The 27,233-nt window shown below is 40.6% G+C and overlaps 1 protein-coding gene across 1 annotated transcript in view; it reads right to left on the reverse strand.

Moving 5' to 3' along the window:
• Positions 1 to 27,233, reverse strand: part of LOC141140615 (solute carrier family 22 member 2-like) — a 94,862-nt gene that overhangs the window by 61,406 nt on the left and 6,223 nt on the right. Inside the window, exons 2-3 of the mRNA XM_073627995.1 lie at positions 3,993 to 4,096; positions 3,687 to 3,841 (exon numbers count right to left, since the gene is read on the reverse strand). Coding sequence (XP_073484096.1) covers positions 3,687 to 3,841; positions 3,993 to 4,096 — 259 coding nt within the window. The remainder of the gene's footprint in view (positions 1 to 3,686; positions 3,842 to 3,992; positions 4,097 to 27,233) is intronic.

The raw sequence follows: 27,233 nt of genomic DNA on the forward strand, positions 1-27,233 counted from the left end.
CGTAAAAAAATTTTCAAGCGTCGCCTATGGAAATTCATAGGTACCGTAGTTTGTCGCCATTCCACGAGTGCGTGCAATTATAAAGGGTGACATGTTTGGTATCTATTTACTTGGCGTAACATCATCTTTCACATTATACAAAAATATTGGGGTAACTTTACTGTTTGGATTTTTTAAAATTTATGAAAGTGTCCCTTTTCCAAAAATTTGCGTTTAAAACACCGCTGCACAAATACCGTGTGATAAAAAATATTGCAACAATCGCCATTTTATTCTCTAGATTCTCTGCTAAAAAAATATATATAATGTTTGGGAACTCTAAGTAATTTTCTAGCAAAAAATATGGATTTTAACTTGTAAACACCAAATTTCAAAAATAGGCTTAGTCATGAAAGGGTTAAATAACCACTTGTCAAAAAATTTTAAATATAAATATGTGTTTGCAATTTTTCACTTTTTCATCTGGAAACTGTATTGTACATTAAACAATTCTTGGAAGACAATGTTGGCAACAACTTCTTTTGTACAAAAAAAAAAAAAAGAATACACTATACAATACATCTTAAAGCAAAGTTCTGCCGAAAAAAATAAATAAATGTCAGCAGCTACAAAAAGTGTAGCTGCTGACTTTTAATAATCGAACACTCACCTGTCTCACGGTCCAGCGATGCAGGTGTACGAATCCCGGCTCCTCTCCCCCTCCTCTCCGAGGCGCTGACATTCTTACTGTTGGTGCCCGGCTGTGGCTTCACACCTGGGTATGCACTGTGCATGACGTGTCCCAGAAGATTGCAGGGAGGGAAAGGGAAGAGGTGATCTTCCTTCTGGTGTCGCGGAGCCCCGGGAGGAATTAGGAGCTCCTCTGATGACTGCTGAGCAGGCGGGTGACAGGTCCTGTCTGCTCTGCTGTGCAGAGTGGACACAGACACAGTGTCCCTCTCCTCTATGGGCAAATCGGGTGGAAACGGACCACCTGTCCATTTCATCTGATCCTATCCGATCCGATCTGCCAGACAGATAGAAAATAGGACCATTATCTGTCTGGATTTTGCAGACAGGATCAGATTGGATGGCAGCGGTTGTCAGCGGATATGCGCCGCTCCATATAGGAGACTGGATGGTCTGAACTGACAGGTGGGCCTGATCAGAAAGCTTGTGAACTTTTCAGTGAAGTTTAAATAGTTTGTTAGGACCACGTTTGTCTAAGTAAACTGTTTACTCCACCGACTGATGCAGGTGCTGTGTGGGCTGTGTAAACTGTATGTAGCCTCAGCTACTTACAGTATACAGCGCTGTGCTGGAATTGAGATGGACACCTCCGCTCCTGGAACAAATTTGAGTTGGGCTGAACGCTGCTCAGCCACTCAGGGGAAGCATTGAATTATATGAATGAATACAACATTTCCTCTGATTGGCTAAGGTAGAGAGGCAGCTGAATGATGTCCTCATCCCTGCCTCTGCCAATCAGAGGCTGAGGCTACATACAGTTTATACAGCACACATAGCCACTGCATCTGTTAGTGAAGTAAATAGTTAATTTGGCCCAACTTGGTCCAAACACATTATGAAAGTTCACTGAATGGAGATCAGCTTTAAGTTGTTGTTGTGTATGTAGTGTATGTAATTCCAAAACTTTTTTAAAAAAAATTAGGAAAAATTAAGAAAAAGTTAAAAACCCTGTCAGATTTTTATTGTTCTCTTCGCTGAGGACATTCAGCAACTTTGCCCTGGCAAACATTCCACTGGGACAGAAAGAACGGAAGAATCGAAAATTTGTAATTGGCATTGGAACAGGAAGAGAGGGGAGTTCCATGAAATACCCATTCATATCAATGCCTCGTGTTAACAAGCATTATGCCATTCATTTAAGTGCGCTGCCTTAAGGCAACCCATTCTATTGAATGGGCTGCCTGATGCACCAAAAAATGTACAAACGCAATATAATAATGTAAATAGGCCCTAATGGACAGAAAAGACAAAAAGAAAGGAACTAACAAGTTTAACCCATTACCTCATCTATTTAAAAGGTAAAAAAAGAAAATGTTTTGGCTTTAGACATTCTTAAAATGGTGAAATATTACACAAAATTTTCAAATTCTGAACCCCTGTATATGGAAGTTTCTCTAAAAGAAGTATTGTGATTTTTTTTTTTTAATTCTAGTTTTTCATTTAAATCCCATTTATATGCAAGTGAGAAAAGATGGTCCGAAACTCCTTGCTTGCGCTCTAAAATCTTCAAAATGTATTAATTTTCCATAAAACAATTCTCCATAAAACACACAGACAGCAGATGTAAACGCGGTTCAGCCTTGCGAACCTCCTTAACTACAAAAAATTTTGTAGTGAACAAGGCCCATAAGGCTGAAATGCGTTTACATCTGCTGTCTGTATCTTTTATGGAGAATCAATACATTTTGAAGATTTTAAAGAGCAAGCAAGGAGTTGCGGACTATCTTTTCTCATGATTGCTACTGCAGCTGTGAGACTGCCTTTCCGCACCCAGGTAGCTCTAAACAATCTTCTGATCATATTGGGTAGCAGCACCCTACTTCTGCTCTAATTTATATGCCAGTGCCCAGAATCTGATAGAACAGAGCAGTTCCAGGTTCACAAAAAAATAGAGGATCATCATACAGATAGTTGCCAAACCTCCTCAGCTCTGTCCTCCTGAACTTCTGGCATTAGCAAGCATTACATGGGCCAGAAGTTCAAAGTCAAATGGTTACCCCTAGTAATGTTGGGGGATGAGTATTGCTTGGGGTTAACACAAGAGGGGTTACAACATTCTAGATCGATCGGGAGTTGTGCCCTCCAAGTGTACACCCATCCCAGTACACAGCCCACCTGAACAGATAAATGGGGCAGATGTCCCTTAACATTGGAAAGAGACCTGGAGTGCAATGAGCAGGGCAAGACTGCAGAAAAAAGAATAAACACAAAGGCACACTGGGCATTTAGCTTCTGTAGATCAGATTTGGAGAGCCTGTAAATGTGAATTAGGCCTAAAGCAAAAAGAGACAGAAACAGCAGCAAATGCAACTGTTGGACACAGCAAGCAGAGCATAGGTAAGTTCCTGACAAAATCCTGATGCCGAATGCAGCAAAAATTTTAGAATGCTGAAAGGGATTTCTGTTTTGAAACATTTTTTTCACAGTTATTCTATCAAATCTATTTTAATGCATACGTTGCTCGTTGATCAAAAGTAGGTTGTCGATGTTTAATCAGCCACTTTGTATCAGCTATCAAAAGCTGGTAAAAATGTAATTACAGGTGCTATGGGTATTGCCAGTTTTAGAGCCATTTCACGTGTGTGTGTGTGTTTTCAGATGCCCCTACAAAATCCTTTAATATCTTGTTTATGTGCCTTTTTTGTTCATGAATATGCAGCATTAGGCAACGTGCAGAGAAGAAATTTTCCATGATGCTAATGTACTGAAAGGTATGTACAACCAAGTTTAGGCTCAGAATTTAAGTTTTTATGTCCATTTTGGTAGTATGAACAAGGAAAAAATGATTTAACATATCCCACTGTAGTCTGATTTTAAGTTGCATCATCTGCATGACACTTGATTTTACACATCAAAACAATTGACCTAGCAATTTAGACAAAAATAAACCCTTCCCTTCTTTATAACATTACGGCAGCTACAAAACAGCAGATCTTTAGTTACATTTTATAACTTACCCAAAATATATCCTGACAACCAACTACCTTTGCTGACTAAGCCCTGAATAAAGCGGAAGGTAATCAACCATGGATACGTTGGAGCAAATGCCACAAGAACACCAAAAATAGCAGTGATGAAGAGAGAAATTAAAAGACACGGTTTGCGACCAAATCTGCAGACACAAATTAGAGTTATTAATGAAGGTAGATTCTCTAGAGGACAGAATAAATCAGAAACAGTTACAGTAAGACCTGAAATATAAAAAAAGAGAAGTATTATTTTCACATTATATTTAATAGATATCATGGCACGTAGAACCGTACCTGTCTGCTATGTAGCCGATGAACAAAGAGCCAAGGAAGAATCCAAAATTCACAAATGACTGGAAAAGGTCCAGCTTCCATGAGTCATCACACACAAGATTAAACTGAATAAAGAAAAAAGTTAGTTTTATTGCAATCCATGGCATATTGATCTCTAATAGCAGTGTGAGTAATAATTATAATGTTCAGAAATATGCCCTGCCTATTGCACTTGCACAGTGGTGTAGTGGTTAGCACTTTCACCTAGCAGCAATAGGGTTGCTGGTTCAAATCCCGACCACGACACCATCTGCTTGGAGTTTGCATGTTCTCTCTGTGCCTGTGTGGGTTTCCTCTGGGTACTCTGGTTTCCTCCCACACTCCAAAGACATGCTGGTAGGGTAATTAGATCCTGTCAAAAAAATTGGCCAAATATGTGTATGTGTTTGTAAGTGCGTGGGGCAAAGGACTGTGCTATACCGCAGATGGACACCGGCGGTCAATTCAGTTCGCATAGGTAGCGCTATACAAGTCACTCATTTATTCATATTGCACTTCTATGAGCCCTATGCTTTTATGGGGTGTCCACTGGAACTGCTTTATTATTTGTCATGTTCTATGGTTGCCAGTAACAACCAGTCTCTTTTTTTATTTTGAAGGTTAGAACATGAAAAGATTAATCTGGCTGGCATCACAGACAGCACTCAGTTCTAAATGTCCTGTAGCATGTAAGTTTGAATCTGACTCAACCCTTTTTCAGCTTTTTAGATTTTTTGGGACAATACAGAATATACTCCCACTAGAGCTCTTTAAAACGGAAGTTAAGCTGAAAAAAAATATCCCTACAGCTTTAGTCAGATCTCATATGTTCCATATTGTGCAAACAGCTGGATCTTCACTACTGGGATGCCCATCCTCTTCCTGTCTCAGTACTTGCAGTGCTGCAGTGGTTAACAGCTTTGTGTCTTCCGGCAGAGCAGCAGTACAAATGGTCTGATGGTGACACGCCCCCCTTCTTCCTCCTTTATTAAGAAAAGTTTATTCAATTATTACACTGCTTATACCATTATCTATGCATGGAGGAGTGTCTGATCAGCCATAGAATCCACCCCCCTTTCCTATTCACAGATCATGTTACATGGTGTATAATCAGTGAAAGAACTTTTCTCAGTGAAAGAGGAGTAACATGGGGGAGTGTCCCTATTGGTATATCTGTACTGCTATTCTGCCTGAAGGCCCAAACCTTTAACTATTTTAGCACCAGAAAATCAGTGACAGGAAGAGGACAGGGCATTCTTGCAGAAGATTTCTCTAGGATCCAGCGTGAGACATACTTCATTACAAGTAAGTGAAGTAATTATATGATGTGACATTATTATTTTTTTTGGCTAAACCTCAGATTTTGAATGCAAAAGAGCAGAGTTGACTCCTTTTATGGTGGTGATCAAATATTAAAGTGTAACTATGCTGTGATCTAAATTAAACCAAATATACTAAGCAAATCAAATATACAGAATCTAACAATAGTGAGTACACCCCTCACATTTTTATAAATATTTTATTATATCTTTTCATGTGACAACACTAAAGAAATGACACTTTGCTACAATGTAAAGTAGTGAGTGTACAGCTTGTATAACAGTGTGAATTTGCTGCCCCCTCAAAATAACTCAACACACAGCCATTAATGTCTATATTGCTGGCAACAAAAGTGAGTACACCCCTAAGTAAAAATGTCCAAATTGGGTCCAATTAGCCATTTTCCCTCCCTGGTGTCATGTGACTCGTTAGTGCTACAAGGTCTCAGGTGTGAATGGGGAGCAGGTGTGTTAAATTTGGTTTTATCGCTCTCACTCTCTCATACTGGTCACTGGAAGTTTAACATGGCACTTCATGGCAAAGAACTCACTGAGGATCTGAAAAAAAAAATTGTTGCTCTACATAAAGATTGCTATAAGAAGATTTCCAAGACCCTGAAACTGAGCTGCAGCATGGTGGCCAAGACCATACAGCAGTTCAACAGGACAGGTTCCACTCAGAACAGACCTTGTCATGGTCGCCCAAAGAAGTTGAGTGCATGTGCTCAGCATCATATCCAGAGGTTGTCTTTGGGAAATAGACATATGAGTGCTGCCAGTATTGCTGCAGAGGTTGAAGAGGTGGGGGGGTCAGCCTGTCAGTGCTCAGACCATACGCCGCACACTGCATCAAATTGGTCTGCATGGCTGTCATCCCAGAAGGAAGCCTCCTCTAAAGATGATGCACAAGAAAGCCCGCAGTTTGCTGAAGACAAGCAGACTAAGGACATTGATTACTGGAACCATGTCCTGTGGTCTGATGAGACCAATATAAACGTATTTGGTTCAGATGGTGTCAAGCGTGTGTGGGCCAGCAACCAGGTGAGGAGTACAAAGACAAGTGTGTCTTGCCTACAGTCAAGCATGGTGGTGAGAGTGTCATCGTCTGGAACTGCATGGGTGCTGCCGACACTGGGGAGCTACAGTTCATTGAGGGAGCCATGAATGCCAACATGTACTGTGACATACTGAAGCAGAGCATGATCCCCCTCCCTTCGGAGACTGGCCTGCAGGGCAGTATTCCAACATGATAACAACCCCAAACAAACCTCCAAGACAACCACCTACCTTGCTAAAGAAGCTGAGGCTAAAGCTGATGGACTGGCCAAGCATGTCTCCAGACCTAAACCCTATTGAGCATCTGTAGGGTACCCTTATATGGAAGGTGAAGGAGCGCAAGGTCTCTAACATCCACCAAATCCGTGATGCCGTCATGGAGGAGTGGAAGAGGACACCAGTGGCAACCTGTGAAGCTCTGGTGAACTCCATGCCCAAGGGGGTTAAGGCAGTGCTGGAAAATAATGGTGGCCACACAAAATATTGACACTTTGGGCTGAATTTGGACATTTTCACTTAGGGGTGTACTCACTTTTGTTGCCAGCGGTTTAGACACTTAAGCGGTTAATGGCTGTGTGTTGAGTTATTTTGAGGGGACAGCAAATTTACACTGTTATACAAGCTGTACATTCACTACTTTACATTGTAGCAAAGTGTAATTTCTTCAGTGTTGTCACATGAAAAGATGTAATAAAATATTTATAAAAATGTGAGGGGTGTACTCACTTTTGTGAGATACTGTACGATATCCATAAAGTGCCATACAATGGTGTTAACGAATGTGCAAAATCTGTGAAATATTTAGTGCTAAAAACAGTTCGTAAAGTGCTGTGTATTTAATGGCCCAGAGTGACCCCTCACCAATACTTGTTGACCCCTTACTTAATATAAGAAGGTCAGTATGCAGTATACACCTTCTTTTTACATATGAACTTCATTAACAGCCACCCCAAGACAATAGAACACCCAATAGAAATGTCATAGCTCACCATGTTAATTAATTAAAAAGTTCCCAAGCCATGAAATGTAATGCACTCACTTTTAACAGTGCCCCCTGGCACCCAGAATGACCAGCCAACCAGGAAATACTGCTGCTCTGCAAAGTTCTGGAGCCAGCATGCACTTCAAACAGGAGAAGTGATGTCACAACCGGAAGACTTGCCTCTATGTGTTTCGTCACATCCAAGATGTCATCAGGAAGCAAACCAGCCGCTATCTCTTCTGCTCAATTTGTACAATATGAAATTAACTATCTCTATGCCAAATTTACAACTAGTGGGCCAATCATTAAATCCAACAAGAAGAATGTCCCGAGTGTCACACACCAACATGCCTGACAGTTACTTGCCCGACAGGTAAAAGCAGTCTCAGCCCAGCTCTATCCAGGCCATGTCTCCCACGCATTTTGCCCCGCTCATGGGGCTTAGTCATGGAGGTTGTCACCTTGTAACGAGCCAGACATTTCACACAATATTCACATACTGTGTACATATATATATACAAATATTTACTAAGAGGCACATGATTAGAGTACAAAACGATACATGTGAGTAAACAAACTTACTATAAAAATAAAAACGAAAAAGGGGTTAAAATAATATTCACTGCTATCTAGTGGTGCGCATACCACTACTACATAATGGACCTTTCTACCTTATAATAAATGAAATTTCTTAAAAATGTGTAAAAAAAGTGTGAAATACAGTATATGTAAAATTAAAAAATTATTTATATAAAAATTATGTAGAGAAAACGTTTTTAATTAAAATGATTTATATAGCCTAGGACTAAAATTTTGTATGTTATACTATCTTCTCACTTAGAGGCAAAAATACATATATATATATAAATATATATATGTATTAAAAGGTATACATAATGTTCTATAATTTGCATACCTCAAAAATTGGTAATGAACCAGTTTAAATCTTTTTCAATATTCATACCATGGATTTAATGTTTCTAACGCATATATCTAACAAGTCTCTGGAAATCTCTTTTTTAAGGTTCGACCTACTCCAGTGTCTTGCTATCTTATCTATGCCATATAAAACCAAGCAACTGGGATCCTTATCCTTAACTAATCTAAAATGGTTTGAGACGCTGTGTTTTCTGAAGCCTTTATGGGTATTATTAATATGAACCGAGAGTTTCCTTTAAGTTCTGCCTACATACTGGAGTCCACAAGGGCATTCCAGCATGCAGGTGTAGAGTGTTTCCAGATAGGTTGTTAGTTATATTAGGTAATTTTTAGTTAGTTATAATATTTTTTTCATGATTTTGAATATGGACTTTTTATGAGCACAGTATATATAACTTATGTTTGCTATGATTGGTGCATAGGAGTATCACTCAGGCACGAATTTGAAGGGCATTAGTCACTTTATGAAAGGGTTTATTTACATATTATTTTTAGCAAATGTACTGCGGATCATATATATATATTTTTATTTCTTTGTGCATGATATTGATTTATATGAACTACACTGAGGTAACAGTTCATAGAGCATCTGTCACTTTAAGTAGGAGTTTACATATTGCTGCACATGTGCATTGACAGTATCTGCGAACATTTGGTTTACACTAAGCACGAGACACTTTAATTTGATTTCTATACTATTGTATTGGGACTTTTTGAATATCGTACAGGGGCATGTAACATTGCACCCTAGAACAGCACCAGTTCTACCTTTTCCTATTCAAACATTCACTTTTACATTCCACTCAGGTGGTTGTACTGGTAGAGGCAGCAGTTCTCCCTTCCTGTCCATTCTTCCATAAGCGTGGGGCCAATAACACTTTTTACATACTTTTTGAATATGTATGTGGTTCCAGCCAATCCCTGGGCAAAGGTGCTCAGATAGAAGGCTGGAAGAGTGCATAAATAGTTAGGAGCCTCAAACAGCGGGGTTCTTTTCCAGAAGGAGAGGTTCCCGGACAGAGGGGCAGCTGCCCTTCTAGGCAGCCCAGCTGAGGATTCTGCTTGCAATCATTAAGGTCCCAGCTGTGCTAAGCTGGGGGGCCTATCCTTCTGAAAAATCTTTTGAGGCAAAGAGAGGGGTTCCACTGGGGATCCAGCCTGGAAGATTCACTGAGGAGACTTGCTCCCTGGGTCTGGAGATAGGCATCCAAGTATCTGGGGACACTGTGTCTACAGACCTAAGTGAAGGATCCTAGTGACCTCTTTTTGCTGTTAACCACTGGTGCACTAGTACTAAAGCTTGCCTGGCCTGGAACATTACTTATGGTGTCCTAGTGCTGTCCACTTTCTGTTCTATTGCTGAAAGGACTGTCCTAGGAAGTAGCTGAAAAGCTAAGAGTGTCCTCTCATTAATTTTCAGTTTCTGGAGTATTCCACGGCTCCCTTAGCCCCATCCAAGTTAATCTGCAATAAACATTAAAAGGCAACCCCTAGACTGTTTACTAAGCCAGAGGAGTAAATGTTGCTGTTGGCCTGGCTGCTGCTACACTAGTAAAAAAAAAAAAAAAAAAAAAAAAAGAACCTGGGATAAAATCAGCTGCCTTTGCAGGGGTGAGTGCTACATAGTTAACATTTGTACTATCACAAATACATTTATCTATTTTATACTTCTGGTTAGATTGGAATTCGGTCCTCTTTTTTCTTTACATCTAGTTATTCTACATGGTAAACATCATTTACATCTATCAAAAAAAAAAAAGTGACTGCTTTTTTAGGGGGTCAGGAATGTTTTGAACAATTTCGGTTCTTAATTCAGGGGCGTTCCTGTATATGAATTTCCATTTTCTTTGTAGTATTTGTCTAAATGTGGTGTCCCTAAATAATATGGGACAATATTTTCTTATACTTTTCTCTATTTCTTCATGCTGCCTGTTAAACCGTGATGAATGCTGTATCAAAAGACTGGGTGTCTTACACTCATAAGAAGTATAAGATAGATACATTTATTTCATGTTACAATACACATGTTATGTACATGTTGGCGTGCCCTTGTGACCTCCAGTACTTAATGAGCATTATATTAACATCCATAGAGGCCTTAGAAAACATAGCGTCTCAAATTATTTTAGGACTTTTTTTAAGGATCCTTGTTGCTTGTTTTTTATGGCATAGATAAGGTAGTAAGACAATGGAGTGGCTCGAACCTTAAAAAGAGATTTGCAGAAATGAGAATCGCTGGATATACACGTTAGAAATATTAAAGCTAGGTTCACATCTAATGCATTTGCAGATCCACAGAAACACACTGCAATCCATTTAACTTTATTTTCTATGGGTTCCGTTCACATCTATGCAGTTTCCTGCAATGTGTTTTTTAGAAAGGTGCAGGGACTTTTTTTTTGACACGCAGTGCAGTGCTTTTTTTTCCATTGACTTTGATAGAGTTGCAACCAAAAATAAATGTAAATGCATTTTTGTTGTGTTTTCTTGCAAAACAACAGACACCTCCTCCTAGCAACATCAATACTTTCCAAAAAAAACAAAAAAATGCATTCAAAACACAATAAAAATGCGCATTAAAAAATGCATCAACCACGCTTGCATAGCTGTGAACCTAGCCTAAATCCATATGGTATGTATATTGAAATAGATTTAGAACAAATTTTACCAGATACATTATATATAGCTTTTTTATACAGTGAAACCTTATGTTTTAATATAATTAAAGTGATAATAAACCCAAACACAAACATTTATTATATTGCACCTTACCTTTTCTTAGATATGATGGCTGTATTTGTATCCTTTTTTGGCTTTCTTCTATTTTCACCTGGTGATCCAGCCAGTATGTCTCTTGTTTTTCAAAAATACAAGCTCTCTTTCAGATGTATCAGTTTACAGGGATGAGACAAACCTTTTAACACTGGCAGGGGCACTTACAGTGATCAGCCTATATTTGTTTCTGTAAAACTTTTATCCCAAAGAAAAAAAGGTTTGCTGTAACTGGTTATAAAGTGTGAGCTGGAGTTTGGCTTCAATGTATTAGTGTATCTAAATCTGTTAGTACATCTAACACCCCCTCCCCCAAACTAACAATGCTGCTATATAAAAAAAAACATTTTTTATATTTCAATAGGGATGGAGACGCATGATTTCCTGCATTTCATTTAAAGTCCCACCCTCTCCCCTTCCCCCTTTCCCTTCTTTTTTCAAACAATGCTGCTATCCTTCATCCAGAGTGGGGGGACTCTAATACAGGGGGCGTGTTACTGGCCAGATCACTAGGTAAATAGAGAGGAAAAAAAAAAACAAATGCAGCCACCACATCTAAGGATTTTTGGTAAGCTGCAATATAATACATTTTTGGTTTTGGGTTTAATACCACTTTAACTTAATGTTTATTTGCTCCTAACTGAGAAGATAAGAATACATACAAAATTTTAATCCTAGGCTTTAGAAACCATTTTAAATAATTGTTTTCGCCACATACTTTTTATATACAGTACATCATTTTATAATTTTTATGTTTTTATATATACACCCGAACTTCACACTTTTATATGTTTTACAATTTTTTAAGATATTGCACTTAATTTTAGGTAGAAAGGTCCATCTTCTAGTGCAGTATGTATTTACACCACTAGATGGCATTGAATATTATTTTGACCCCTTGTTTGTTTTTATCTTTACAGTAAGTTTATTTTATTCACATGTATCATTTTGTACTCTAATTATGTGCCTCTTAGTAATGTTTATATATATTTGTATTGTATATGGTATCTGAATATTGTATTGTATTGAATATTGTATGAAATGACTGTTGCACTAGTTGTAAATTGGGCATAGAGATAGTTAATTTGATAATAAATAAATTGGGCGGAAGAGATGATGGCTGGGTTGCTTTCTGATGACGTCCTAGATTTGACGAAACAGAGGCAGGACTTCCTGTTGTCACATCACTTCTGCCTCTTGAAGCACATGCTGTCTCCAAAACATTGCAAAGCAGCAGCGCTTCCTGGTAATTAGTCAGCTGGTCATTCTGGGTGCCAGAGGGACATCTGCAGGTTTGAGCCCCTATCCCAAACACTATTGTCCCAAAGTGGTGTTAGCAACATTTGAAAACAAAAGAGGATTATACCTTACATAGGATCAGATGATTGAAGTAAACACAGCTTCACTTTACCAATAGGAAACTGATATATATATATATATATATATATATATATATATATATATATATATATATATATATAGATACGGTATATATATATAGATATATATATATAGATATATATATACATCTATATTAAAATATAGATAGATAGATAGATAGATAGATAGATAGATAGATAGATAGATAGATAGATAGATCTATATACACACACACACAGGGTTCTTTTTTTCAACTGAAACATAGCAAAATGGAGGTCCGCCACCTCGGGCACTGACCTTGTGCTTACTACTCACTACTGTCACTTGTGAACTTAGAAGCCCAGCTTCTGTGTTTACAAGCTACATCACATCTCTCCCAACGGTTCTCTCTGAACCCTTCCTGCACTCTGGGCCAGGACAAGGAAGGAATAGCTGTCCGGGCACAGCGTATTTATGCAGTGAGCTGCAGTCTGGTGTTTGGATGATGATGCCCCTGCTGGATGATCTGGCTGCCCCTGCTGGCCAATAGGGAAGAGGTGGAGCCGCAAATGAGGGTGCATTAAGTGCACTTTATGGGATAAAAATGGTGCTGGCTGCCGAGAGATGCTTTTTACAGAGGATATGCAGATGATGGCAGTGGAGGAGGGGGAAGTTTGCAAAGATAAGCTGTGGAAGAAGGGTTTAGAGATGAGCTGTAAATGGGGTTGCAGAGGTGAGTTGCAGATGGAAAGTGCAGAGCTGAGTTGTGGATAGTTGTGAATGGGGGCACAGAAGTGAGCTGAGAACAAGGTTGTGGATAGGAGCTGTAAAGTCAACCTTTGGATGAGGATGCAGAGGTGAGCTGTGGATGGTGGGGTGCAGAGGTGAGCTTTGGACAGGAGTTCATAAGTTAGCTTTGGACTAGTGGGTGCAGAGGTAAGCTTTGGATGGGGATGCAGAGGTGAGTTGTGTGGACAGTGGGGTGCAGAGGTAATTTATAAAGGGGAGATGCAGAGTTGAGGTTTGGATGGTGGGGTTCAGAGGTGAGCTTTGGATAAGGAAGAGGTGAGTTGTGCACACTGCAGTGCAGAGGGGAGCTTCAGATGGCATGTGCAAATGTGAGCTGTAGAAAGAGGATATAGAAGTGATCTGTGGATGAGGGTTGGAGAGGTGAGATGTAGACAGAAGGTGCAGAGGGGAACGATAGGTGTTGCTTTTTTAAGGGGGTAAAAGTTGTTATTGGGGAAGATTTTTACTTGGTGGGGAGGGACAGCACAGGATACAGAGTTCAGTGTTCAAAAGTATATGATGCAGCAGTTAGTGTTTTGTAGTGGGGGAAATTCAGGGGCGAGTTCTGTACTGTACAGGGGGAAGGAATTTTTTGGTTGTACACTAGCCTGTGAGATATGTATTCCTGAACCCTGCACTCTGTAAAGACGCTTTCATTGTTAGTGCAATTTGGCCACACCCATCCAATAATAATACAGAGGGGCAATACTGTAAAATGTAAACTTACAGAACACAGCCTATATTATACCATGGCAGTCGCTGATGGCAATAGCCACCAAAACTTGTAGCTATGATGGCTTTTTTCACCCCATAGTCTTCACATTATGATTTTTCACATCGCTCACTCGTTTGTTATTTTTCCCGGGTATCTGCCGACAAGGACTGTGGTCTCACTGTTTCCTGTATGTGCCCTCTCACTTGATTCATGTTATATTTTTATATGCATTTTAATATATTTTTGTTCACATTCACATGCAATTTCCATATGCATACCACGGCACATTTTCACATTTATTTTTTATATTATATTTCATACTTTAATAATTTGTTATTAATTTAGCCTTCTTAGCGCATCCTATTGATACCTTAGACTATTAATACATGACAATTTCCAGTAAATATCATTAATAGTTTATCTTTAGTTTAAGATTAAAAGTGAATGTAAACTCATTTGACATTCATTGGGATCTTCACTGCAGGTGTTGGGATTTCTTTCCCCTCTCCGTGGGCTGCTTTTTAGTGTGACTCCTTGTTAGTCACATACGGGCGGATATTCTTCTCTGGTGTGTGCGTGACACGAATGCACGGGATCATCTGACAGACTTTTAGAGGAACCCTGGTCAGGAGAATGTCTATTTACACCCTTTATTGGTAACTATATTGCATATATTCTATTTTCTCTTGTGAATACAAGGGACTCTGTGTATATTTTTTGCAGTAACATATATAAACAATGTATACATATAATTTTTTGACAGCAAATTAATCCCCTGAGGAAGACTTTGACCACGCATGTCGAAACGCGTTGGAAATTTGCATACCAGATATTTGACCAGATATTATGTACTTTTGTATGGCTAACAAAGAAGGGGACACTCAGAGGAGTACGGACGAGAAGGCTGCACACCCCAAAAGATGCATATGAAAAACGGAAGACCCCCTAACGGGGCTTTACTGCAGCCAATATTGTAATATAATACAATTCAAAATAGGGTAGATAATCAAATTGTTTTATTGATACAAAAAATATAACTAATAAATTCTGACATTTGAAAAGTCAGGACATGAACTAGAGTACAAAATTGATAAAAAGCAATACCCATGACAGGGAGCAGTATACAGTACAATCAACCATGGGCAACAAAGATATAGTAGCATAAAATCTAAATTGTAGAAAACTGACGCGTTTCGACCCCAGTGGGTCATCTTCAGAGGATAGGTGTGTGACAACTGTAGGGATGTAAACATGCATCAAAAAATCTTTCAAAACCAAACAGGACAAAACAAAACATTATATTTATATATGCATGAACAGATCCATATGTTACAACATTACCAGTCACATTGCATCCAGTGCAAATTAAATGTGGCTAAGTGCTAAAAGTTCATTAGTATGCATGCAATTCTTGCATGCAAAATAATATCAGGTGCAGTGCTCCTTGCGGTGAAAAACAAATAATCAAAAGTCCATAAAACGTGTAATGACTTCCGTGCTAAACATAGGTGGCAATAGTGGTCAGTCTTCATGCAACAGTGTGCACATTGGTGGGCAGTGGCCCCTTACCTGAGGGTAATGGGGTAATCGCGTTTAGCCACTCAGAGGCATGGCGGCCTTTGTAGAGACCATGGGTATAATCTGCTATGGAGGATGGTAGAAATGTGGTCCTATCCTGATCACTTCTCTTGTAGGGGCGTCTGGTCCTTTCAGGTAGTGTCCCGGGGTCACCCAGATAGATTAAGAAAGGAAGCCCACAATAGTGTAGTATTGTATGGAAGCATATCACTTTTATTACAATATAAAATTCAGTACTCACATAAAACGTTTAAAAACCGGGTGGAGATCCGATGAGCGGCGAGCTCGTAATGCAATAACTGTCAGAGAGTGCCTGTCCCGTCCCTATGCGTGACGTCAGGGAAGACCCCAAGCACATTAAGAATGGGATACGGAAACTGATGAAGAGGAAAGATATTGTGATCCGGCCAGCGGACAAAGGGGGAGGCATCGTCATCCTATCCAAAGAGCAATGCCATAAATCAATGATGGATATGCTAAACGACGTAAACACCTACACGAAACTATTAAGCAATCCGATGTTTAGATGTAGGAAAGCGCTCGAACAAATAGTTCATCTTGGAGCTAAAAAGAACATCTTAAGTAAAAAAGAAGCAAGGTTCCTCGTACCCGACTCATGTCGCACCCCTATCATATACTCATTACCCAAAGTCCATAAGGACGGGATCAATCCACCCCCAAGGCCCATAGTAAATGGGATCGATTCATTGACATCTAGGATAGGGGAATACATCGGCTTCTTTCTGCAACCAGCGGTTCAGAATACAAAGGCATACCTACGAGATACTAAACATATCCTGCAAATTTTAGATGAGATCCCCCAGAACTAGAAGAAATGCATCATGGCCACGGCAGACGTCGCATCCCTATATACGGTTATACCCCACCATTTGGCATGTGAGGCCGCCAAATGGGGCCTGAGGAGATATTCCGAGTTACCATGTTTACAAAGAAGGTTCCTGGTGAAATGTCTAGATTTTAGCTTAAAAAACAATTACTTCTGGTACAACAATACGTATTACCACCAGCAAACGGGAATAGCTATGGGAGCAAAATTTGCTCCCAGCATAGCTGGGCTTTTTATGGCGAAGTGGGAAGAAGAAGCTGTTTTTAATAATCGACCAGAAGAACTTTTAATCTATAAACGATACATAGACGATATTTTTATAGTATGGGAAGGCGATGCACACCAGTTACACAACTTTTTAGATAAACTTAATTCAAACGATGTAAACATTCGATTAACATGGAATATAAGCGAGGAAAAGGTTACGTTCTTGGATCTGGATATCTTACAGGAAGATTCAAGATTCTACACACAAACGCACTTTAAAAATGTTGACCGTAACAGCTACCTCCCATTAGAAAGCTGCTACCATAGGAATTGGCTTTACAATATCCCAAAAGGCCAGTTGATGCGGCTGAGAAGAAATTGCACGAAACTCCAAGTCTTCTATGAACAGGCAGAGAAGATCGAAGCAAGGTTCACTGCAAAAGGATATGACCAAAAACATCTAAAGAAGAAAACCGCAGAAGTCGCAGTAATGGATCGCAATACATTGATCAAAGACAAAACCCTACAGAAACGCTCGATGGAGGGACCAGCGCTTATCCTCAACTACAACGCACAATACAAGAAAATAGAAAGAATAGTCAGACGTCACTGGCATATTCTAATGACAGATCCGCAGCTGAAAGAAAGACTGCCAAAAAACCCTAGATTTATCTACAAAAGGGCACCATCAATTCGTGATAAACTGGTGAAAAGTGTGATAGAGCCTCCAAGGAAACCTTTCACGTTTTTTCTGGGAAAGGATTTTTCCCATGTAAAAGATGTTACGCATGTTTAAGAACCAGACGCCCCAATGAGAAAGTGTTCCACTTTTCATCCACATCGACGGGGGACATCTATGAAGTTCGCAACTTTGTCTGTTGTAACACAGAAGGGGCTGTATATGCCTTACAATGTAGCTGCGGCCTGCAATACATAGGTCGCAGTAAAAGACCGCTCAAAGTCTGCATCAAGGAGCATGTAAAAAATATTATCAATGGATACGATAAGCACAGCGTATCAAAACACTTCTTAATTCACCACAACAAAGATCCTTCCCAGCTAAAATTTTGGGGCATTGAACCCTATGTGAGGCACTGGCGGGGGGGACACAAGGTTAGGACTTTGAGCCAAATGGAGTCCAGGTGGATTTTTACCATGGACACCTTCTCGCCAAGAGGCCTCAACAAAGAATTTGACTTAAATTGTTTCCTGAGTAATTTTTAATTTTTAATTTGTCCACTTTGAAAAGTTTTTTATATACCTTTTCTATATCTTCTCTACATACGCCGCCAGCATCTCCATACAGTGCTGACATGTAGGCGCATGGTGGAGATCACACCTTGTAGGGAATCCCACCACTACAAAATAGAGAAGCATTTGCTATACACACCCACCGCTCTTTCTAGATCCCTAGGTATATTAATGTATGGATTACCTCCCTTTGCCACATACGTCCACACAACATTAGTAGTCGTATATCTTTACCTGGTATCAGCACTTTTGTATGATGAGACTATGCATATGTTAGTTTGGATCCATTTTTATATTGTTCTAGTGTGTCTAGATGCCTGTCCCAGACCGTGCGGCTTTGTATATATTTTATATACAATCATTTCAAATTCCCCATTCCATCTTCTTAATTCTGCTAATTTTAATAACATTTTTTAATAAAATATACGTTTTTTTATATATATATTTTTTATGGACATATTATACAGCCATTTAATGTATTTACATGTCTCTATTTTTTACCTTAACCTGTTTTTAACATGTCCTAATTGTAAACATGTTTGAAGCTCCATGTCCCCTGCCCGATTATCGATCTGCGTAGGCTGATGAGATATCCACCGCCATACACAGACGATCGGTCACTTGGCTGGCCGGTTTTGTATGCCTATTTTCCCCTCTGCTGACAGACAATACTTCCTGGCGGCTCCGGGAAAATGGCCGCTCATTATAGTCAATGGGGAGCTATTTAAAGACATCTACAGTGCCTCCCTGTATCCCCTGAAGAAGTCACGTGACCGTGACGTCACGCGTAGGGACGGGACAGGCACTCTCTGACAGTTATTGCATTACGAGCTCGCCGCTCGTCGGATCTCCACCCGGTTTTTAAACGTTTTATGTGAGTACTGAATTTTATATTGTAATAAAAGTGATATGCTTCCATACAATACTACACTATTGTGGGCTTCCTTTCTTAATCTATCTGGGTGACCCCGGGACACTACCTGAAAGGACCAGACGCCCCTACAAGAGAAGTGATCAGGATAGGACCACATTTCTACCATCCTCCATAGCAGATTATACCCATGGTCTCTACAAAGGCCGCCATGCCTCTGAGTGGCTAAACGCGATTACCCCATTACCCTCAGGTAAGGGGCCACTGCCCACCAATGTGCACACTGTTGCATGAAGACTGACCACTATTGCCACCTAAGTTTAGCACGGAAGTCATTACACGTTTTATGGACTTTTGATTAATTGTTTTTCGCCGCAAGGAGCACTGCACCTGATATTATTTTGCATGCAAGAATTGCATGCATACTAATGAACTTTTAGCACTTAGCCACATTTAATTTGCACTGGATGCACTTTGGTTATATATGCACTTATGAATGTGTTGATTTATATTTAATTAAGCTAGTTGGCGACTGTTGATAGTTTGAGCCAGCTGCTATCTTTATCTATGTTATATTTATTCACCCATATATTTATGTTTGCTACCATGATGTTCAAGCACTAATCACTTTGCACGTTATATTTATTAGTATTTATTATGTATTTATACTACGATTATTTGATCATATACACCATCAGCACATAATTTATACAACTGTCACATTAGGTCATCTTTCCACTGCTCTGTTACAGTTGCAAAGATTAAATTTGGGTGCACTATAAGATACTCACGAGTACAGAGCCAATACACGCCTATCTCATTGGGATTAGCGCAGCACCACACTCTATTTCATTTCTTTTTAACTGGGGACAGGCTGTACCCCATTCAGTGTAGGCTGCTTTTCCTTGTTTTATTGAGATTGGGTTCCCCTCCTCCTTTCTCCCTAACCCCGTTCACGATAGCGCAGGAATACCCCATAACTATTTTATATCTACTCTCCATTCATTCCCGCTGCCATCATGGAGGTATTTTCTTATATGGAGAAAAGGAAGGTCAACCTAGAGGAAGTTTTTAGTACCACTAATGTTAACACTAGCAAAAATCTAGACCTAGAAAGCCTAATGAGAAAATTAGGGCATAACATGGAAAAGAAAGTAAGCCTGTGGTGGGACATCTGCACGTTTGAGACCTATCTGAAAGAAAATATAGTCCCGAGGAGACTAAGATGGGATGTCCCCCCGAACGATGGCTTGACGGATGCAGAATCGAATGAGGAATGGTTTAAATTCTTCAATGATAAAGGGCTAGAGCTGTTATCCTTCCTTCTAGAAAGAAAGCACAAGAAAAATAAAAAGATAGACCAAAACATTCTAGAAATAAAAGAAGAACTAGAACCATATAAAGACTCGACCGAGTTTAAGAACCTAACGTCACAGTTAAATAAAGATCTCGTGAAAAAAGATAAAGAAGTCCAACAAAGGAAGAGCAAAAAACATATTAGAGACACGAATGACTTTCGGAACAACCAGGTGTTTAAATGGCAGAGCCTGATAGGGAAAAGCGAGACGCACTCAACATACTCCACACCAGAAAGGACAGTGAGGGTATATACGCAACAAGCAAACGCCACACCCGGGCCCAATACTCCATACCCTGATTACCAGACCCAAAGGGATAATGGTGAAGGCTTGATACCAAGAAATTTGGAATATGGAGAGAGAAATATGGAATACAACCAACATACTCCGTATAGGGGTTATAGAAGACCCCAATACTACAACCGGACCCCACAATATGGAGGTAGGAGACCGTACAACAAGAAGAACAGAAGGAGACCCCCATATAGGAACAATCGTCAGAGACCTCCATACGAGCAGAGGGACAAACATGGACCATACTATGATTATAGAGATCAGAGGAGAATGACATGATCAGAGGGACAATAGGGCCCCACCCTATGATCACCCGAGACCAAGGGACAGAAGCCCCCCTCGGATCTATGATCATGACCATAGGACAGGCCCTCAGCAAGATTATCAGCGATATTATGAGCGAAGCCCGATACCTATGTATAATCACTACGCTCAGAGAACAGAGAAGACGATGAAAGACAAGACAGGCAATACCCGGCACACTATGGACAGTCCGACTCGAATAAGCCTTTTTTAGACAGGGACAGGCCAAACCATCCACCGAGAAATCCAGATGAGAGAAGATACCCCAGAAGAAGTCCGGAAAGAAGAGGGGACGAAGAGCCGGAAAGAGAGAGCAAGCGAAAAAGACAGTAAAGGGAGAAGGCATTTTTAACTTGAGTGGCCAGGCACTCACCCCGGAAGAGATCGGGGTTCTAGACAAAGGTTTGAAATACGCACCAACTAAGAATCTGGACAAATTTGAAACGTATATCGGAATACAGAAATTTGTAAGAAAAATTAATATCCAGAAATACACTGCAGGAAACCCTATGAGATATACAGGAACGGAGAATGGGAATATAGTACACAGTACATTAAGGAACAGTTCAGTCTTCAACCCACTAATCAAAGATAACAAATACATTGAGGTGTTTAAAAAAGTTGTGTTGGATGAGATCAAAGACTTGAAAGTCAAGAAGAGAGAAGACCCCAAGCACATTAAGAATGGGATACGGAAACTGATGAAGAGGAAAGATATTGTGATCCGGCCAGCGGACAAAGGGGGAGGCATCGTCATCCTATCCAAAGAGCAATACCATAAATCAATGATGGATATGCTAAACGACGTAAACACCTACACGAAACTATTAAGCAATCCGATGTTTAGATGTAGGAAAGCGCTCGAACAAATAGTTCATCTTGGAGCTAAAAAGAACATCTTAAGTAAAAAAGAAGCAAGGTTCCTCGTACCCGACTCATGTCGCACCCCTATCATATACTCATTACCCAAAGTCCATAAGGACGGGATCAATCCACCCCCAAGGCCCATAGTAAATGGGATCGATTCATTGACATCTAGGATAGGGGAATACATTGACTTCTTTCTGCAACCAGCGGTTCAGAATACACAGGCATACCTACGAGATACTAAACATATCCTGCAAATTTTAGATGAGATCCCCCAGAACCAGAAGAAATGCATCATGGCCACGGCAGACGTCGTATCCCTATATACGGTTATACCCCACCATTTGGCATGTGAGGCCGCCAAATGGGGCCTGAGGAGATATTCCGAGTTACCATGTTTACAAAGAAGGTTCCTGGTGAAATGTCTAGATTTTAGCTTAAAAAACAATTACTTCTGGTACAACAATACGTATTACCACCAGCAAACGGGAATAGCTATGAGAGCAAAATTTGCTCCCAGCATAGCTGGGCTTTTTATGGCGAAGTGGGAAGAAGAAGCTGTTTTTAATAATCGACCAGAAGAACTTTTAATCTATAAACGATACATAGACGATATTTTTATAGTATGGGAAGGCGATGCACACCAGTTACACAACTTTTTAGATAAACTTAATTCAAACGATGTAAACATTCGATTAACATGGGATATAAGCGAGGAAAAGGTTACGTTCTTGGATCTGGATATCTTACAGGAAGATTCAAGATTCTACACACAAACGCACTTTAAAAATGTTGACTGTAACAGCTACCTCCCATTAGAAAGCTGCCACCATAGGAATTGGCTTTACAATATCCCAAAAGGCCAGTTGATGCGGCTGAGAAGAAATTGCACGAAACTCCACTATGACTCCACTAAGACTATGCATATGTTAGTTTGGATCCATTTTTATATTGTTCTAGTGTGTCTAGATGCCTGTCCCAGACCGTGCGGCTTTGTATATATTTTATATACAATCATTTCAAATTCCCCATTCCATCTTCTTAATTTTGCTAATTTTAATAACATTTTTTAATAAAATATACGTTTTTTTATATATATATATTTTATGGACATATTATACAGCCATTTAATGTATTTACATGTCTCTATTTTTTACCTTAACCTGTTTTTAACATGTCCTAATTGTAAACGTGTTTGAAGCTCCATGTCCCCTGCCCGATTATCGATCTGCGTAGGCTGATGAGATATCCACCGCCATACACAGACGATCGGTCACTTGGCTGGCCGGTTTTGTATGCCTATTTTCCCCTCTGCTGACAGTTACAAGGGATGTGTATGTGGGCTGGCCAGATGAGGCGGGGCTGCTACTGTGAGGCGCCCGCCCCTGTTACTGTGACTGGCCGACTAACATCCCAGCTGCGCCCACTAGTCCCAGGCAAAATGGCCGCCGGAATACTTCCTGGCGGCTCCGGGAAAATGGCCGCTCATTATAGTCAATGGGGAGCTATTTAAAGACATCTACAGTGCCTCCCTGTATCCCCTGAAGAAGTCACGTGACCGTGACGTCACGCGTAGGGACGGGACAGGCACTCTCTGACAGTTATTGCATTACGAGCTCGCCGCTCGTCGGATCTCCACCCGGTTTTTAGACGTTTTATGTGAGTACTGAATTTTATATTGTAATAAAAGTGATATGCTTCCATACAATACTACACTATTGTGGGCTTCCTTTCTTAATCTATCTGGGTGACCCCGGGACACTACCTGAAAGGACCAGACGCCCCTACAAGAGAAGTGATCAGGATAGGACCACATTTCTACCACCCTCCATAGCAGATTATACCCATGGTCTCTACAAAGGCCGCCATGCCTCTGAGTGGCTAAACGCGATTACCCCATTACCCTCAGGTAAGGGGCCACTGCCCACCAATGTGCACACTGTTGCATGAAGACTGACCACTATTGCCACCTATGTTTAGCACGGAAGTCATTACACGTTTTATGGACTTTTGATTAATTGTTTTTCGCCGCAAGGAGCACTGCACCTGATATTATTTTGCATGCAAGAATTGCATGCATACTAATGAACTTTTAGCACTTAGCCACATTTAATTTGCACTGGATGCACTTTGGTTATATATGCACTTATGAATGTGTTGATTTATATTTAATTAAGCTAGTTGGCGACTGTTGATAGTTTGAGCCAGCTGCTATCTTTATCTATGTTATATTTATTCACCCATATATTTATGTTTGCTACCATGATGTTCAAGCACTAATCACTTTGCATGTTATATTTATTAGTATTTATTGTGTATCTATACTACGATTATTTGATCATATACACCATCAGCACATAATTTATACAACTGTCACATTAGCTCTGTTACAGTTGCAAAGATTAAATTTGGGTGTACTATAAGATACTCACGAGTACAGAGCCAATACACGCCTATCTCATTGGGATTAGCGCAGCACCACACTCTATTTCATTTCTTTTTAACTGGGGACAGGCTGTACCCCATTCGGTGTAGGCTGCTTTTCCTTGTTTTATTGAGATTGGGTTCCCCTCCTCCTTTCTCCCTAACCCCGTTCACGATAGCGCAGGAATACCCCATAACTATTACCAGTCACATTGCTCTTAATGATTATAGATGGCCATGGTATGAGGGAGTTGCCCTCTCGTGTGTCTCTAATTTCCCAGATGGTAGGCCGGTCCTATGGAGAGCAGGTATCGAGCACGCATGCCTTGCGAGGGATCACACATTAAATACCCCCAAAACTTGGAGGAGAGGAGGGGCATGCACTGCACCTGCGATGAGGTAACAAAAATACTAAATTAGAAGTTCAAGTAAGGAGGTTTTACCCCTAGGGCAGTAAGGGGGAGTAGCATATTAAAATGGTTTTTAGAATATTGACAGGTACGGGTTGGGAGTGGGTCCATAAATACAGCATACGAAGAATAAAGTAGAGGTAATGTGGGGAATCAAGGGGAAGGAATGATACAAGAGGGAAGGAGGGGGTGGGGAAAAAAAGGGGGGGAGAAGGGGGGGGGGGATAAGGAGGGGGGGAACCGTGAGTAGTCAAATATGACTGGGGAAGAAAAATGAACTGGAGGGAAACCCAGGAAAGGCAGTGCAACAGGAATAAAACAAACAAGGACCTTGACGGTGACAGAATATGTATGTATATATATATTGACCGGCTCCCAACATGAACATAAAAAGCCTGAGGAGTAATGGGGATCGTTGTGTGTGCGTAATTGTGGGGTGCCAAAAAATCATCGAGTGTGAGGGAGGCCCAGCCGCAGGCCGGGAGGGAGGGGGGAAAAAGGAGAAAGGAAAGGCATGGGGGGTTGATAGGAAACACCGGTGAACTCGTGCTTGGGTGAAAGCAGAGAAAAGAAAGAAAAAAACGAAAGGCTAAACGAACAAACAAGGCAATAGAAGACTATACGGGGAAAACTGTGATAAGTGAAATGAGAGTGACGCCCCTCTTTCCCTTCTTTCCCTTTCCCAGGTAGAGATACCATTTGGCTATCGTTTCAGGTTGGCCGTGTCCCCTTTTGGGGGGTGGGACCGCGTCACGCATGCCTTCCTGGCAGGGTGGGGAGACGCAAGGGCCCTGCGTCTCCCTAAGCGCCCACTAGGTGGCGGCACCTGGATTGGGCGCTATCTCCCTCCCTGCCAGCGGCGTTCCTAGACCTAGTGCGCGTGACGTCACAGAGCCTGCGCATTTGCGGCGGAAGTGACAGTGGATCCGGGAGGAACACTCCTCCGGAACGCCGGGGGGACCACACAGTGAGCGCCCCTATGCGCCGCTCTCTCCCCCATTGGAGGATTAGATACTGGAGGGGAAAAATGCCTGCACCTGAGATATCTTTGGGCAATTAGTATCCTTATAAATTACCTTGGCGGCATGGGCGGCTCAGTGGTACTCATCGGTCCCGCTGGACGCCCCTGTGCTGCAGTCTTACACACTGACTGGTAAGAACCTTTTGATGTGTGGTTCACATCATGCCTATTTCACTTCCCTTACCTGCATTAATCAGTATTTGATTTTCGGACACTTATAACATTTCAGAATTTCCTCCAATCTGTTTCGAATGATTGTGCCCTACACGTAAGGTAATTTGTTTTGTTCTCACTATGCGTCACTCTCATTTCACTTATCACAGTTTTCCCCGTATAGTCTTCTATTGCCTTGTTTGTTCGTTAGCCTTTCGTTTTTTTCTTTCTTTTCTCTGCTTTCACCCAAGCACGAGTTCACCGGTGTTTCCTATCAACCCCCCATGCCTTTCCTTTCTCCTTTTTCCCCCCTCCCTCCCGGCCTGCGGCTGGGCCTCCCTCATGTTCGATGATTTTTTGGCACCCCACCATTACGCACACACAACGATCCCCATTACTCCTCAGGCTTTTTATGTTCATGTTGGGAGCCGGTCAATATATATATATACATACATATTCTGTCACCGTCAAGGTCCTTGTTTGTGTTATTCCTGTTGCACTGCCTTTCCTGGGTTTCCCTCCAGTTCATTTTTCTTCCCCAGTCATATTTGACTCCTCACGGTTTTCCCCTCCCCCCCCTTCTCCTCCCCCCTTTTTTTTTTTCCCTCACCCCCTTCTTTCCTTTTGTATCATTCCTTCCCCTTGATTCCCCACATTACCTCTACTTTATTCTTCGTATGCTGTATTTATGGACCCACTCCCAACCCGTACCTGTCAATATCCTAAAAACCATTTTAATATGCTACTCCCACTTACTGCCCTTGGGGGAAAACCTCCTTACTTGAACTACTAATTTAGTATGTTTGTTACCTTATCGCAGGTGCAGTGCATGCCCCTCCTCTCCTCCAAGTTTTGGGGGTATTCAATGTGTGATCCCTCGCAAGGCATGCGTGCTCGAAACCTGCTCTCCATAGGCCTGGCCTACCATCTGGGAAATTAGAGACACACGAGAGGGCAACCCCCTCATACCATGGCCATCTATAATCATTAAGAGCAATGTGATTGGTAATGTTGTAACATATGGATCTTTTCATGCATATATAAATATAATGTTTTGTTTTGTCCTATTCGGTTTTGAAAGATTTTTTGATGCATGTTTACATCCCTACAGTTGTCACACACCTATCCTCTGAAGATGACCCACTGGGGTCGAAACGCATCAGGATTATACAATTTAGATTTTATGCTACTATATCTTTGTTGCCCATGGTTGATTGTACTGTATACTGCTCCCTGTCATGGGTATTGCTTTTTATCAATTTTGTACTCCAGTTCATGTCCTGACTTTTCAAATGTCAAAATTTATTAGTTATATTTTTTGTATCAAAAAACAATTTGATTATCTACCCTATTTTGAATTGTATTATACTTTTGTATGGCTATACATTGTTGTAGAATTTTGAATGGTGTTGCATATCTCAGGCCAGAGCTTGTGTTTTAAACGTTTATGTGTCTATACCATGCTGCTATTTTTCTAAATAAAACCTTTTTTAAACAAATACATTTATCAATGATTGTAATCTTGCTGTGGAAAACCCCCACTGGGGGAGACTTTTCCATATTATAACTTGTAGATATGTTTTGCTATTAGTGAAAACACCCAGACTGCACAAACAACCATCATTTTTCAAAATTATAATTAAATAAAAAACTCCACTTTCACAGATAAATATATACCATGTACAATAGAAATGTGAGTCACTTTGGA

This window comes from Aquarana catesbeiana, linkage group LG04 (assembly GCF_042186555.1).
Source record: "Aquarana catesbeiana isolate 2022-GZ linkage group LG04, ASM4218655v1, whole genome shotgun sequence".
Lineage (NCBI taxonomy): Eukaryota > Metazoa > Chordata > Amphibia > Anura > Ranidae > Aquarana > Aquarana catesbeiana.